Source organism: Dunckerocampus dactyliophorus, chromosome 18 (genome assembly GCF_027744805.1).
Source record: "Dunckerocampus dactyliophorus isolate RoL2022-P2 chromosome 18, RoL_Ddac_1.1, whole genome shotgun sequence".
Classification (NCBI taxonomy): domain Eukaryota; kingdom Metazoa; phylum Chordata; class Actinopteri; order Syngnathiformes; family Syngnathidae; genus Dunckerocampus; species Dunckerocampus dactyliophorus.
In genome coordinates, this window is record NC_072836.1 from 6,734,132 (window position 1) to 6,749,571 (window position 15,440).

Below are 15,440 nucleotides of genomic sequence, written 5' to 3' on the forward strand. Positions count from 1 at the left end.
GGGTGTCCAAAGTGCGGCCCGAACGGCCATTGAAGCCCAACGTTTTTTTTTTATTGCCCCTCGGCACATTCTAAAAATGCGATCAAACTAGATTTTTTTTTTTTAAAACAGCAAAAATGGGGAAAAAAGCAGTAATTTTATGAGAATTAAGACAATATGAGAATAAAGTCATAATACTAAAGGAGAAAAAAAACGTCAAAATATTCTAGACTAAAATATTTAACAATTTGGCTAAAAGTTATGATAAAGTCAAAAACATTAACAGAAAAAATGTTTACAAAACACTGAAATATTTGTACGTAATACAAATATATAATACAGTATATAATATTCATATAGAATATTATATTTTTTATTTAAAAAAGTTAACAAGCAAAAAAGTGTAATGTAACAAAAAATGTACTGTAAATTGCAGACTATTGAGCACACCTGCATATAAGCCGCACCCACCAAAAAGAAAAAAAATGCTTGTACATAATGTATATACACTGTAGGCTGCAGGTGTCCACGTTGTAACATGGGATATTTACACAGAAAGACACACTATAAACCTTGCAATCCTACTTACACTCAATGTTCCCAGCATCACTCGTTAGCTCCGGTGAGACGGGTTTTTTTGTGTTTTTTTTACCCTCCATCAGAGTTTAACAGCTGCCGTGGTCCAAGCGGTCCGAGCAGAAGCTGTAGGAATTCTACACTTGATGGAACTTTCCTCAGATTTGTCGGATCAAAACATGATCGCTACGTAAGATTTCATAACATGTGATATTTGCTTCCATCGCGCAAGTGCCCTCCTTTCCGTTTCAGCACCAAGCATCAAGGGAACTGTAGTTCTTTTATCCATAAATTACCTGCATCATTGTTTTAAGGCGCAGGGTTCAAAGCTGGAATATTCAGTAGGCTTTGTCACCGATAACACAAAGCTGAGATGCAGGCTGTTTTTTTCTTTAAATGTAACAAAACGTTTCTGTATATTTAACTGGGTTGGTTTAGAAAATGTAAGCGGCCCCCGCATCCTATGATTTTTCAATATGCGGCCCTCGGTGGAAAAAAATTGGACACCCCTGGTCTATAGGGCCTAACCGATCACTCGATCAATCCAAAGAACAAGCTTCAGATTAAATGGACTTCATGTTCTGTTGTTAGATAGTAGCTTTAAAAACAGGACACATTATTTATGATGCCAACCAAAAAGCTCCGTTTTACCTGCCCACACGCCAACACTGAAGCTGGAGTTTTGGAATTTTTTCAGTTTCCCAAAAGGCTGCGATATTTACCATCTCAGATTTCACAAAAAGCTTCCAAAATATCCTATTAAAGGGCACTTCAGAGCAGAGAGACAGCACTTCCAATGCCGTTTCTCGTACATATTGGTCATTCCGGCGTGCGTTTGCTCCATGTAGCGTTAACATTTGAGCTCAAGTGAACCGAACCGCACCAGAGTTCACTTATTTGCTTGGCGCAAACGAGTTCCTTTCAACCGAACCGAACACGACAAGTGTGAACGCACCCGAAAACTTTTGGTTTCACTCAAGTCAAGTTGCATCTTTTTTTTGGCGTTTCTTAGCTTGCGCGTGAACACAATTGGGAACATGTCAGAGCACAAAAAGGGGATTAAAGACTTCCATATAAGGACGTGTTGGATGGATCAACGTGCGGGTGACGTCTGGAATGTTAATGTAATTTTCTCATGAGCCGCCGCACTGAAAGAGATGCAATCAACTGTTCCCCGATTCAGACGTCTGTTGTGTTTAAGAGGATGACGACCCCTCTTACCCGCCCTCTTTTTGCCTTTCTTATTGTCTGCACTGAACACGGCACAATTGCCACTTACAGCCGCTAAGAGCCGGACGTTTCATCTCCAAGCCTTCCTCTGGTCTTTTCGCTACTCATCATCCCATTTCTACTTCCTCCAAAAGTGCCACCACTTCATTAACCTTGCCGGGTGTGAGATAAAGACACAGGCAGCGCATCAAAAGCTGCTCTCACACAGGCTGCCATTGTGTAGCAAGCAGTCACACATGGAGTTATTTCACAGATTTAAAGCAACAGTAACTAATTAAAGTTTCGTTCTGTCTTGCGAGACCGTACTGAACGCATCAGCACGGGACGAGACACGCTAACAAAACAATGGAGGAGAACGACGTTTATATTTCTTTGAGTGTGATCCAAGAGGAGACCGAGGGTGTTCTTTTTTCTCCGTTTACCCTCAAATGCTACAATAACAAATCTATATAACCCCCGACCAGTGGCTTACGTCACTTACGGTACCTTCCAGGCACACTAGGAACCCTCCTGTCCAGATAGTGCCTGCTAGTTCCTGCTTTTGCCAAATTAAAAGGGGAGCAGCGCTGTGTTCAGACGAGGTGCAGCATTAACACAAAAAAAGTTTTAACTCAATTCAATACCAAAGACAGTTATATTATGTATGTATGTATATTACATTATACGTCTCTTACGGTTTTTTGCGCAAGAGGCAAAAAGGGGTGATTACGCAACTCCCCACTAATGCATTTCACTTCAGCGCAATTATAAGCCATAAAAACGGCCACAAGGTGGCAGAAGTGCATTTGATAAGAGCTCCGCAGAGATCATGTGAACGGAAGAATCACACAAGACAGGAAGGAGGAAGTGAGAGAGCGTGGAGGAGGGTAGCGTGCAGAAGGTTACGCATTGTCGGGAAATTTTAACACACACGCACGGCTTTGTTCCACATGTGAAAATTGTAAATAGTTCATGGTGTTATATTTGGAAATAAATTATTTCGGCGTAAAACAACCTCTCTCTTTTTGTTTATGTTGGTATATGTGTTTAGAAATTTGAGCTGTCACAAAAGCAGCAAATATTTGTGTCAAAGTGAAAGTTATGCTTGAAATTTATCTTTTCACAAAAAGCTGGGTTTCTCCCTTTTGTAGTCAGGAGCTGATATTTTCCTGAAACTTACCTATGTTCTACTGCTGATTCCTACGGAACGGAAAAAGGTAGAAACAAACCTTTTTTTTCCTGATGAAAGACGGGAGTCTGATCTTTCTGTTGGTAGGTTCCATGTTTATATAACCATAAGACACAATATTCTGTGTGCCTTGAAAGATCAGTCAAAATCGTCTACAATGGCCGGTAAGGAAGGGGTTGTCTTTGAAAAATGACTGGGATTGAATGAGTTAAGCATTTTGTAGTACCCGCTTAAGTCGCCAACCCGTCTACGTCCACCAAAATCATCAAACCTCGGTTTGCCATGTTATTATTACTAACACTTTGGTCGACGTCAACATACATGTAAGCTTCAAAATAAAAGCATGGCAGTATTCATCCGAATTCTAACACAGCAACTAACAAAATACACCAATCACATGAACGATCTGCGTATGTAGAAATAAAAAAAACAAAAAAACTGCAGTAGCTGTTAGAGTATAAAATATATTAAAAACAGACAAATCTAAATTAAAAATAAGCACAAATGGAGGAAAACCATGTAAGAAAAACTGCTGTAGGTTAAAACATTCTTTATTAATCACCCATTCTCCTACAGTACAGTAGGAGTAGGTCTCTATAGACCAATGGTAAGTGGTGGTGGGGGGGGATCACCTACAATATAAACTAGTTATGATTCTTTAAAGTGCTCATTGATTCAAATGCAAAGCAAAGTGCATTTAATATTACTAAAAACAGATAAGTCAGTCTTCTTTGTACATAGTTTTGCATGTCCAGTCGTCAAACGCCACATAGCGGTTAGAATTTCCTGGCTTAACCATCACAGCATTACAGTTTTTCAAACATATATTAATAAATCAAGCTGTTTCGTGGTTGAATACGGCCTATTGTTAGTCAGAAAATATTCTTATTTAAGCAAACTATGTATCTCCGGTGTGTATCCGTAAGTGTCCTAGCAGTATCAAGGACCACTAAAGCATGGAATTTCACTTGGTTCTCGTTGATGCTACTCCTCATTATAAGCCGGCGTAGTATCCAAACGATGCTGAGGCTGGTATTTTTAGCTAAAATGATGACATACGGCATCTTTAAGGAAGATTGATTGGGAGGTGATGCAAGTAATTGGTGCTGTCATGACTGTGACCTGCACACTTCACACTCAAAGGCTTCCAAAGCCAGCTTCAGCCCTATGAGTAACAACGCTCCCTTTTAAAACATAAAAAAAACATGAAAGTGGATGAGAGCAAAATGTATTAACTGAGTCACAACATTGTTTTACTTGCACCACATACAAATCTCTGTGCTGTCTTTAATCCCTCTACCCACAGTTTCTCTCCGAAAAGGAGGATATAAATTATTTTCCTTTGGTGGAAACTGCAAATCCCCGTCTGGATTCTGTTAAAAGGCTTAAAATGTCACTAAATGCCAAGGCTGAGACTCCTGCTAGCGCGCCGGGGTCTTTAAGACAAGATGTTCAAGCGTTGAAAGTTACCTGAAAGTGATGAGGTTAATATTCTTATCGCCAGGCGAGAGAGGCTTGTGTGAAAGTGGATATTGAAAATAGCCAGCTAACCCTTCGCATTAGCAGCTATCGCGCCGGATTAGCCGCATAAATACAAATTACACCTTTAATTGTTTATTGTCGGGGTAGTGTTTGTGGAAACGGCTGGGATGCTGTGGGCGGGGCCTGCAACAATAACCGCAATAAGACGGCCCAAATTTCTTCAAGGGCACTGTCGTGATAAAAGCCAGAGAAAAATACAGCGGCACCTCGGTTTTCGTTGTTTTGCCGTCACGACTAAGTCACCAAAGCGTGGGATTCTTTGATACGCGAGCAAACGGACTAGTTTGTTAGGCACCGTGTTCGCCTGCGGGAAAAACGAGACACTTTAGACAATCATTTTCTGAATCCTACACAAATGTACCACTGTACATAGAAATAATGGTGGAAGACGACCACAACGTATCCTATTGGGCACAACAACAGGGTCCGACTCAAGTGTCTTTCGATCGACATTCAATCGTTGAGAATAAAACGTAACCTGGTCAGAATTTAAAAAGATAAGATTTGTAGCACTTTGACATCTCAAGTACGGTTTCAAACGCACAAAATGTGAGTGCGATCCATAAACTGGCAGCTGTTCTGCACATAACAAAAAACAAACGACTACCAATCCGAGCCAACAGACCAAAAATAAATCAATAAAAATCACCTAAAAATGCACTTTATATGATGTCATGGCGTGGCCTCAATGTCCTCATGCGTAATACCGTGTATCCCCGAATATATCTCCTAAGTGCCGCCTGGCGCTGTTTTTTATTGGCCTGCAGCACATTCTAAAAATATAGGAAAAAATATAGAAAAATAAAAAATATAGAAAGCAAAAAAGTAAATAGCAAAAATGGAAAAAATTGCAGCAATTTTACAATAAAGTCAAATCATTACAGAAAAACTCTAACGAGGAAAAGTCGAAAACAACATCGTAATATCATGAGCAAAAATAACATTTTAGTAGCATAAAGTTGAAATATTCAAGACATTTTTTTGAAGTCGTAATATTATGGAATACAGCAAAATAAAGTTGTAATTTTTGGAAAATTTGGTTGCAGAGAATGTTATGACGAGAATAAAGTCAAAATATTATGGGAATAAAGTCATAATTACAAGAAACTATGAGGGAAAAGTTGAAAATAGCTGGGGAAAACAAAAACAGCAGAAATAGCAAAAAACACTTGCAATTTTCTGAGAATAAAGCCAAAATATGAAGAGAAAAAAAAGTTGTATTCCAATGAGAAATAGTTGCAATTTTACGATACTGAACTCTCTAAAGGAAAGAATTTATGTAATTTTAGAAGTACAGAGTGTAAATGTTAAAGAAAAATGTGTTTTTTCCCCCCCCAATATAAAAATTATAATCATATAGTGATAATATTATGAGAAACAAAATTAAATAAAGTAGCAATATTTTGAAAATTAGGTTTGGGGGAAACGTTATGGGATAAATATTATGGGAATAAAGTCATAATATGATGAAAATCAAATTTAAAAAGATTATTGAAGAAGGAAAAAATTAAAAAAAAATGCAAAAATTGCATTGCATGGTATTTTAGGATTGCTATGATATGCTGTGATGCGTTTACCAGCGTTAAAAGTTCTAATTTCATTTGTTTTATGAATTTCGTATGTTTGTACTGGTGTTTTCTAATTGTTTGAGATAGTAATCGACAAAAACAAACAAACGTGATGTGGTTTGCGGCATGTGAATATGTTTGCTAACCAAACAGCAGAAATACGGTGGTCCTAAAGGGTCAAAAAGGCTCAATACCGGACGAACGGAGGAGATCCATGCTACAGGTTTTAGACAACTTGACTTTATTAGCATAGCGGTGCCCGGCAATGGAGGACAAATGAGGTTTTAGACCCCATCCTGTGAGAAGGCCACCAGGGTGAATCACGGCTATAATACAATCTCGAAAAGGAGGCTGGAGTGAGACGTCCCGCTATCTTATTCACGACTGGCGTCGCATGTACACATTGTGTTGCGAGGGAATTTCACTGATCCAGGCACACAGCGGGAGAGGGATAAAAGTGAGTGGCTCAGACCAATGCGGCGAGCGAAGCGCGGGCCCGGAATCTCCTGCAAGTTGAAAGTTGTGGCGCCGTTCCGCCAAAAAAGTCTGTCAGGATCCTGCACGCCCGCTGATAACATGCTTGGATTAGGGATGTTTAAGGCAAGTGAAAATTATTCATTTGAGATGGATGAAAGCTGCACTTGTCAAGTCTACCAGTCATGCACTTTAGATATTTCATTTCCACTCGCCGCCATGCATAATTTCCTCTCAATGCAAATTTCTACACATGGAAAGAAAAAAAAAAAAACATGCTTCTTCCTCCTTTAGCACGCTCTGACATAGAAAATGGATCTTTGCCACTGAATAGGCAAAAAAACAATGCAATTTTGGGTTTGCACAGGTGTGAGAATTGAATTTGGTGAGTGACGGAATGCAAACAAAGACTTTTTAAAGCATGCTAGGCCGCGAAATTAAAAATAACACCAAAAAAAAAAAAAAAAAAAAGCAATGGCGGTGACAAGCAGTCAAGCGGTGGAGCTGATCTGTGCAGCGTAGATCTAGATCGCTATTCAAATATCACCACGGCCGGCGCTGATGAGAATCCTGGCCCAATAAATTAGCGGCGCCCTTCTCGTTTACTCCTCAGAGCTAATGAGCCTGATCAAATTACCTGGAGGACCTTAATTACACACGCGCTGCCAGGGGGCGGGGCTAAAGATGACACAGCCGAGCCGCCATTAAAAATAGGTCTGTAATATGGAATGCAAAGTCTTAGTTTTGAGGTATTCTAGTACGTTTCATTGTGGCTGTAGTGCACTGCACTCATGCACACTGCCGTTTGCAGCATTCAAATGCACATTCAAATAGATTCTAAATTCTAGCAATTTCTCCCTTTTAAAGCACCTTACACTTGAGGTAACTCACATTTCAGCACAATTAAATACATCATCTCTAGAAATAGATGGTGCGTAACGCAAAATAACGCTTGTACATTTCTGCAAAGCAGGATTCCTTCATTAGAAATGGAATATTTTCGTAGTTACAGCATAGAAAACCCGTTTGACCTTCTAAATATTTTTTTTTTTTTACATTAGAGCCCTCTAGACATGAAATAACACCCCTATAGTCACCATGACACCCCTCTTACCCAATATAGTAGACATAGGAGTAAATAAGCCATTTAAGACATAAATAAGACTCATGCTCGTGTGTTCTGCTGTAAATGTGTTCCATCCGGGAGGAGAGCGAGTGGTGGACAGGAATTGACGTGAGGGGTTCGGAGTTGATCTTCATCTTACCGTAGGTTACAGCTGCAACATTAGCTTGTGTTTATTGTAATATAATTCCAACCTGCAATAGAAGCCTGTTATTCTGGCAATCAAGTCTGGTGCTTGTGTGTCACACCTAATAGTAGAGTCACATTACTGACTCCTAGTGACCAGTCTACGGTACCGAGTCAAGGTCTTTGGGTCTTTTCAATGCCTCATACTGTATTTCTATTTTAGTTCATTCAGCTATTTTGATGCTTGAAAATGCTCACTTTAGGCAAAAAATATGAGACATTTGCTTAAATATGCGTATGTTTTGACTAATACGCCGTATTCCACCACAAAAGAGCATGATTTTATATATTTCTGAAAACCTGTGGTAGAGTGAAGCCGTGAAATTCAAACCGCAATGTGGCGAGGGACAACTGTACAGTACATGTATTTAAAAAGGCAAAGCGATGCGTTATTAGTATCAACATTTCCTCTTTACATTGTGCCTTTTCGCTCCATTTTTCTGTTCTTTGATCAATTTTGGACACCCCCGTCTTCACACAACAGCTATTACAGCATTTTGCCTCTTTCGTGTGTCATTTCCAGGCATTAAACCAATTAAAAAATTCACTTGAACTCAAAATATGCTCAGGTTTTGATGAATTTAAAGCTTAAACTGCACGTTTGCGTGTCAACTTAAGCGGGGAACTACACTGCCACACTTTCAGATCCAGAAAGCCTACCAAATATTACAAGCAGCTCTCACTATTGCTGCATGAAAAAAAACTCAGCATTATCATCTTTGGGAAGGCCGAATTTTAGTTATGAGACTGTGCGGGTGTACCTAATTTTGTGGTGGTATTACCCCAATTGCAATCAAGCGAGATTACATATTCCATCTTTGTGTCGGCGCAGTTCAAACAGACTTTTTCCATAGAGATTAAGCACTTGACAGCTAATGGCGTATTCTAATGAGCTGCCTGGACACCAGAGCTCACCTCTGAGGATTCCATTTCATCACACACATACACACACGTGCACACACACACACACACACACACGGCATGAATTGTTTTACTTATGAATATTAATGTCCCTCTAATTTGATGCTGTTGTTAATGCTTGTCGCTAGGAGCTGGGCGAATCAGGTCCCGTTCCTGTAAAAACCACGTATTAGACACCCCCCCTGACACTAAGCCCTCGCCTTTGATTCTTAATTGCACCAGTGCAAGCGTTTGCAGGAGACGGGGCGCAAAGCTTTAATTAACTCTAATATCACACGTTCAAGTCTCGACTGTCAGACGCATCACACGCGTGCCACTTCTTCTTTTTGCGCCAAATATCATCCCTAAACTCGGTTCCGACTTCATGATTTCATGCATCTCAAAGTGAGCCGTGTGTCATGGTGGGGAAAGGGGGTGGGGTGGGGGGGGTTCTTTTTTTGTATTGTTATATTCGCTTTTCCTGCAATAAAAAAAAAAATGCTTGTTGCATGGGTTGGCGAGGAGGTAAAAAGTTGAGAAATAGGTTTTGCTGGAAAGATGTGTGGCAAGAAAAGGAGGCTATTAAGTAAATCATTCCACCTCTCTCACTAATCTTCAAAGGATTTATTGGCCACCAGAGCTGAAGTTGAACATGCTCCGCTGTGAGCTGCTGCTGCTGCTCCAATCATTCAAGCTTCCTTACAAGCTAAAACGCTGTTTTTGTGCTTGCATGCAGGCACATTTTAAACTCCTCAATTGTGATGCAGATATTAGCAAAGAGTAATGTTTAATTACGATAAAAGAGCTCCGTGCAGCACTATAGTTTATAAGCCTCGGTCCGCCATAAGCTAGCGCCCGGCCTAATCCTCTTTCACGTTATTGCGTCGGCACGGCTCGATTTTTTATTTTTTTTTTCTTCTTTCCAGCATTTATAAAATTAGCAAAGAAATTAACCGTCTGCAAGTGTGGCAAATTGGATTGTGCAAGTTGTGTCTTACAGTGTGTGTGCTCGCCAGGAAGCAAAGCCAGGCTGCCACCTACAGTACAGAACGGAGGCAACACTGTGTGGCTTACTTCATTAATCGCACCCCACCCGCCGCTGCCCCCTCACCCCCCACCCCTTGCTAATTTCGTTACAGGAAATTTGTTAAAATCCATTATTGGAATTATTAATGAAATAATTTCAATTTGGCTGGAAGACTGTGGAAGGATTACACGTGTGTCTAATGTGCACAAAATTATTTCAGCAGCGGGTGACCTACTTCTGACCCGGCGCCACCTGATAGGCTACCGCTTTTTGAAACAATTAGCCACTGGTTAAAGCACCACACAGTGACATATTATTTTAAAAAAAAAGGTTGAATTTAAATAAAAGAACTTTAATAAAGTGCTGCCGGTCTGCCCTGCTGTATTTAAACCTGAAATGTGACAAACCACTGCAGTAACAATGTGTGAATATTCAACCAAGCATCAGCATGCGTTACACTGCAATCCTACATCACACAAACACTCTGAGAACCCGACCTCCACCAAGGCCACTCAGCACAAATGTTTGTGTGCTTGCAGGAAAAACTACTCAACGGAAAATTTGTGGGAATCGGGAACACCAAACCAATATTTTGTAATTAAAAGCAAACGGTGGTTATTGTGTTATTCCCGAAAATAGCTGAAAATGAAATTATGAAAGCTAATAATAGCTCATGTGAGTACACTTTTGATTATTACTCCACTCTTCTCTTACTTCTTCGACCGAACAGTTTTGAGATGGAGGATTTCCTTTTAGGTTTGCCTTTCTTTAATCCTAGTGATAGCAAAAGAAAACAAAAACGACAAAAAAATAACTTAACATTGTGCATCAAACGTGTACGAAAACAAACAAAAAAAAATACATTGAAGATTCTAAACATCACTTACCTAAATTTTTCATCATGGTGTTCAACTGCTCGTCCTCCGCCACTTCCCTAAAAATAATTTGCACAAAAAATAAAAACAGCAGGGGTGTCAAACTTGGTTTTCATTGAGGGTCACATGGCGGCCCTCAGAGGGCCACTTGTAACTGTTTATAGTAGTATTTATTTTTGACAAGGGGCCGCACAGTGGCCTAGTGCTTAGCATGTTGGCCACGGAGTCAGGAGATCTGGAAGATATGGTTCGACACTGTTTGGGCATCTCTGTGTGGAGTTTGCATGTTTTCTCCGGGTACTCCGGTTTCCTCCCACATTCCAAAAACATGCATGTTAGGTTAATTGGCGACTCTAAATTGTCCATAGGTATGAATGGTTGTTTGTTTATATGTGCCCTGCGATCGGCACAGTGTATCCCGCCTCTCGCCAAAAAGTCAGCTGGGATAGGCTCCAGCATACCCCCGTCTGGTGACGACAAGCAGCATAGGATGGATGGATTTTTAAAATTGTTGATTCATTAGAAGACAGTCAAATTTTTCTGTCCAAATGAAAGAATAAATACATTGTGATGGAAAAAGTGAAGTGCATTATTGACACATTATCTCCAGGCTTTCGCAGGTTACATAAAATGATGTGGTGGGCCACATTTGGCCCCGGGGCCTTGCGTTTAGCACCTGTGTTTTATGGGGAATGAGGAAAACAGTGGCAACACTGCACCACCAGATGCCACTGTGATTGAATTGTGAATTTTATTAGCAAATTGGCCATGGTGCAATTATTATCATCATTATTATTACTATTAGTGAGCCCTACGAAAGCTAAAGTGACATTGCTTTATCTACAAACACTGAATTTGGAAGATACATTTGTAAAACCTATTTTTTTCCAAGTCTGATCTTATAAAAGGAACATCAGATCTTCCTCACCTGAGTCGGTCGTCATCCAGAACCTCTACAATGGCGTTCCTGCCGTCCACGAGCTCCATCAGTCTCCGCATCAGTGTCTTCTCCCACGCTCGCTCCTCTGTGGTCTTGACGTGGTCTGTTACACGCACGGTAATGTAATGCCAGTTCAAAGCAGGAAGGCATCAGATCATTCAAGATGCTGATTAGACCAGAATGTTACCAGGCTTCTCCAGCAGCGTGCGGAGTTCCTGCTCAACACGTAGCTGCCGCTGCTCCAGATCCTGAGTCTTGGCACTGAAACACACCACCAAACATGCAGGCACGTTCTTCAGAATGATACAAATGGTAGTGGCCACACACTATTGGAGAGTTATGTTGCCTCCAAAGGAGCATCAATGTGGAGTTTATGCAAAACTTTGTTTAAAAAAAAAAAAAAAAAAAACACTATTTTTGGCAGTTTTAAACCAAAATGCCCCAAAATTGAAGAGCTTCTTACTCGACCCATATACAATTAAACATGTCTTATGATCCATTGTTGTTTTGAGCAAAAAAGGCAAACAGGACTCACGTGTAAACAAGTTCTGACTCCCTCCTGATGAACATTTGCTTCTTCTGGATGAGTTTGAACCAGTCAGCCATCAGTGGGTCCATCAGCACGTCGCCCTCTCCCTCTGGAAAAAGCAAACATGTGGCAACATATCATATGATGTTAAAGGGTAACACAAGTGCATGAAAAATGCAGTTGGTTGACTTAAATAGCTAACACTTGTTTGTACAGTTTTATAATGCAATACTGAATGTACAAATATATATATATATATAAATTAATAAAAATTCATATAAATAAAAAAATACATTTAAAAAGTAATTGTAACAGGAAAAAAACATTTATCCTAGTATTTACATGAATTCAAATAAAAATGCTCCAATCAATCGGGTCATGCTATTGCGTCCACCAAAAAGCAACCACCAGAGGGCGGAATTAATTCAGGCCCAAGACTGCAGTTTGCCACTTAAACAAAAAAAAGTCAATGGAGAAAGTGAGAAAGACTGATGCAGGCCCCTTTTGAACCAAAAATATTCATACAAAGTTGTAATAGTCGTACAAAACTGGTATGCAGTTAACAGGTGGAAAGTAGGGGCGGATGCAGCAATTCAAACCTCGATAGTATTGATACCAAAGGCCGTATCAATATTGATTGATACTTGTGTGATGAGGTGACTATTTTTCAGTTCTGTACTATGTTCATTTTCACAATCATCTGTGTTTTGTTGTCCATATTGTTACATTGTTTATATTGTATTATTTTGTTGTATTGTTAAATTGTTACCTCCTCCAAGGAGGTTATGTTTTTGCCGTCGTTTATCCGTTTGTGCTCAGAATAACTAAATGGATGAAATTTTCAGGAATTGTCGGAAATGCGATGTGGATGAACTGATTAAATTTTGGGGGTGATCAGGACCATTTTCGGCATTTGTGTATCCATACGTCCATTTTCTATGCCGCTTATCCTCACTAGGGTCACAGCGGACTCCGGGCGAGAGGAGGGGTACACCCTTGACTGGTCGCCAGCCAATCGCAGGGCACATATAGACAAACAACCATTCATGCTCACATTCATTCACCTACGGACAATTTGGAGTCGCCAGTTAACCTAACATGCATGTTCTTGTGGGAGGAAACCGGAGTACCCTGAGAAAACCCACGCACGCACGGGGAGAACATGCAAACTCCAAACAGAGATGCCCAAGCGGAGATTCGAACCTAGTTCTTCCCGATCTCCTGACTGTGTGGCCAACATGCTAACCACCCAGCCACCGTGCGGCGCATTTGTGCATATAACTCTACAAAAAATGGTCAGAGCGCGTGCAAAAAAAATACTGTAAATACATAACAAGTTTCCAACAGGTTCTACAAAATGTCAAAGATTGATCCAGATAATGGAATTATTCCAGATACTATGATCCAGAATCTTGATGATGAATGATCCAGAAAAACACTGTACTCTTTACTTGCGTATCTTGCTTGCTGCTGTAACAAGTGAATTTCCCCGCTGTGGGATAAATAAAGTACAAATACAAATACAAAATACAATCTTGCAAAATAGGAGACTTTTGGAATTTTCATCATAGGAAGACAACAAATGAAGCTATAAACACACAACAAACACCCTTTTATATATATATCCAAAACACTGGAGAATCTGGAGTGTGCCAAGAGATTTATGTATCCTCAAAAGCTATGGAGCTACTGTAGATCTATTAGAAAACCACCATTATGGAAAATGCTATTTTTGTAAATCACTACTGAATATTGACATCATTATGAATCCAATTGCTAATGGTATGTTTTCATGGTCAAGGAATCCAAGTATGTAGATAAAAGAAATGTAGGACTAATATTTATTCTGGCGTAAATCACAATATGGGGCGGGAACTATGGCGCTTGATACTGTATAAATATGTGATAATAAAGCACAAAATGTCAGTATAAAGACATAACCACAGAATACAATACAGGGTTCCAGACGTTGAAGTGAGCACCTCAGTCTGTGAATCCCTCATATTTTATTATTTTGTTACAATGGGCTCGGTGCGTTCAAATGTGAAACTGAGGAAAATGTGCACACCTTCCTCACAGCGGCGAAGCTTCTTCTCCAGTTCCACGCCTTCTCTCTCCAAGCGCGCCACGTTCGCCTCGATGTCGCTCAGCTCGCTCTCAATCTGCTCCGCCGGGATGTGATAAGACTCATGCTGATATAAAACAAAGAGTCACATTCAAGTGGTTTAATTTAAAAAGCTCAATGTAAAATGTCCATTTTTTCCCCCCTTTTTGACAGCTCATGTGTGGCGCTGTTAATTAATCTCTTAAGAGACTTAATGGAGGGAACTTACAGAGGGTGACCTCATTTCAGTCCTGGAGGCGTCGGTGGGTGACAAATACTTTCCCTTTTTAGCACCTAAGAGGTAGATAAAATAGGATTAGATGGGCCTTTTATGGCAGCTTTTGTCAAATCTGACTCCACCTGATGTATTTTCTCTAAAAACTGACATTTTATCAACAAAGATGGCCACCACCGTGTGTCAATCAGTACGGTTTCATGCACTAAAAACAGTCGGCGTCCCGAAATAGTTCAGTTTCTCAATTTTTCCACATTTCTATGTGAAGTCTCAATTTTCACGCACACCAATTGAATGATGGGCCAAATGCTGTGCTCCTCCGACACGCCAGGGGGCGATTGTGGTCATTGGTAGTCGTGATGGGAATTCCATCTCTGTTAAGGGAGCTGGTTCTTTTGGCTTGGCTTCCAAATGGCCCCTCAGATTTTTTTTATTTATTCATTTATTTTAAAAAGTATGTATTACAGAAATACATGTACATAAAACAATTCTTTTATGTAAAAATCTGAATTATAATAACAAATATTGCTCCAAACATCTAATCATAAAATTTAAAAACCCTTTTCAATTAGACAAGAAACTGTTCAACTACTTCTAATGAAACAAAACTAAACATTAGACAACGAAATATAAATAAAAATGGGCAAAACTAAAATAAAAAGCAGCATCCAGGTAAAAGTTTTCCCTAGACTTTCGCAAAAAAATATTGGCATTCTGAAACACAAAGCTTTTGTTCCTGATTCTCATTTTCCTCACCGTTCCAGAGTGTAGTCTCCAATTCTGTACAAACTTCTCTCATGTTCGTGTGTGTGTGTGTGTGTGTGTGTGTGTGTACTTCCATGATGAGTCCCAGCCTCACCCATATTCTACCTCCTTGAGATTGAGACCCCTGACCTACAACATTCTGCCACCTATTAAACAGGCAGTGTCATGTTCCGCATAGCATGTAGCGCCACCCCAGGATTCAAGGACATTGTGCAGGTG

General features: G+C 40.0%; 1 protein-coding gene across 1 annotated transcript in view; it reads right to left on the reverse strand.

Moving 5' to 3' along the window:
- Positions 1–15,440, reverse strand: part of micall2a (mical-like 2a) — a 150,286-nt gene that overhangs the window by 126,464 nt on the left and 8,382 nt on the right. Inside the window, exons 11-15 of the mRNA XM_054760066.1 lie at positions 14,451–14,515; positions 14,186–14,309; positions 12,124–12,226; positions 11,776–11,849; positions 11,577–11,691 (exon numbers count right to left, since the gene is read on the reverse strand). Of these exons, the coding sequence (XP_054616041.1) occupies positions 11,577–11,691; positions 11,776–11,849; positions 12,124–12,226; positions 14,186–14,309; positions 14,451–14,515 (481 nt within the window). The remainder of the gene's footprint in view (positions 1–11,576; positions 11,692–11,775; positions 11,850–12,123; positions 12,227–14,185; positions 14,310–14,450; positions 14,516–15,440) is intronic.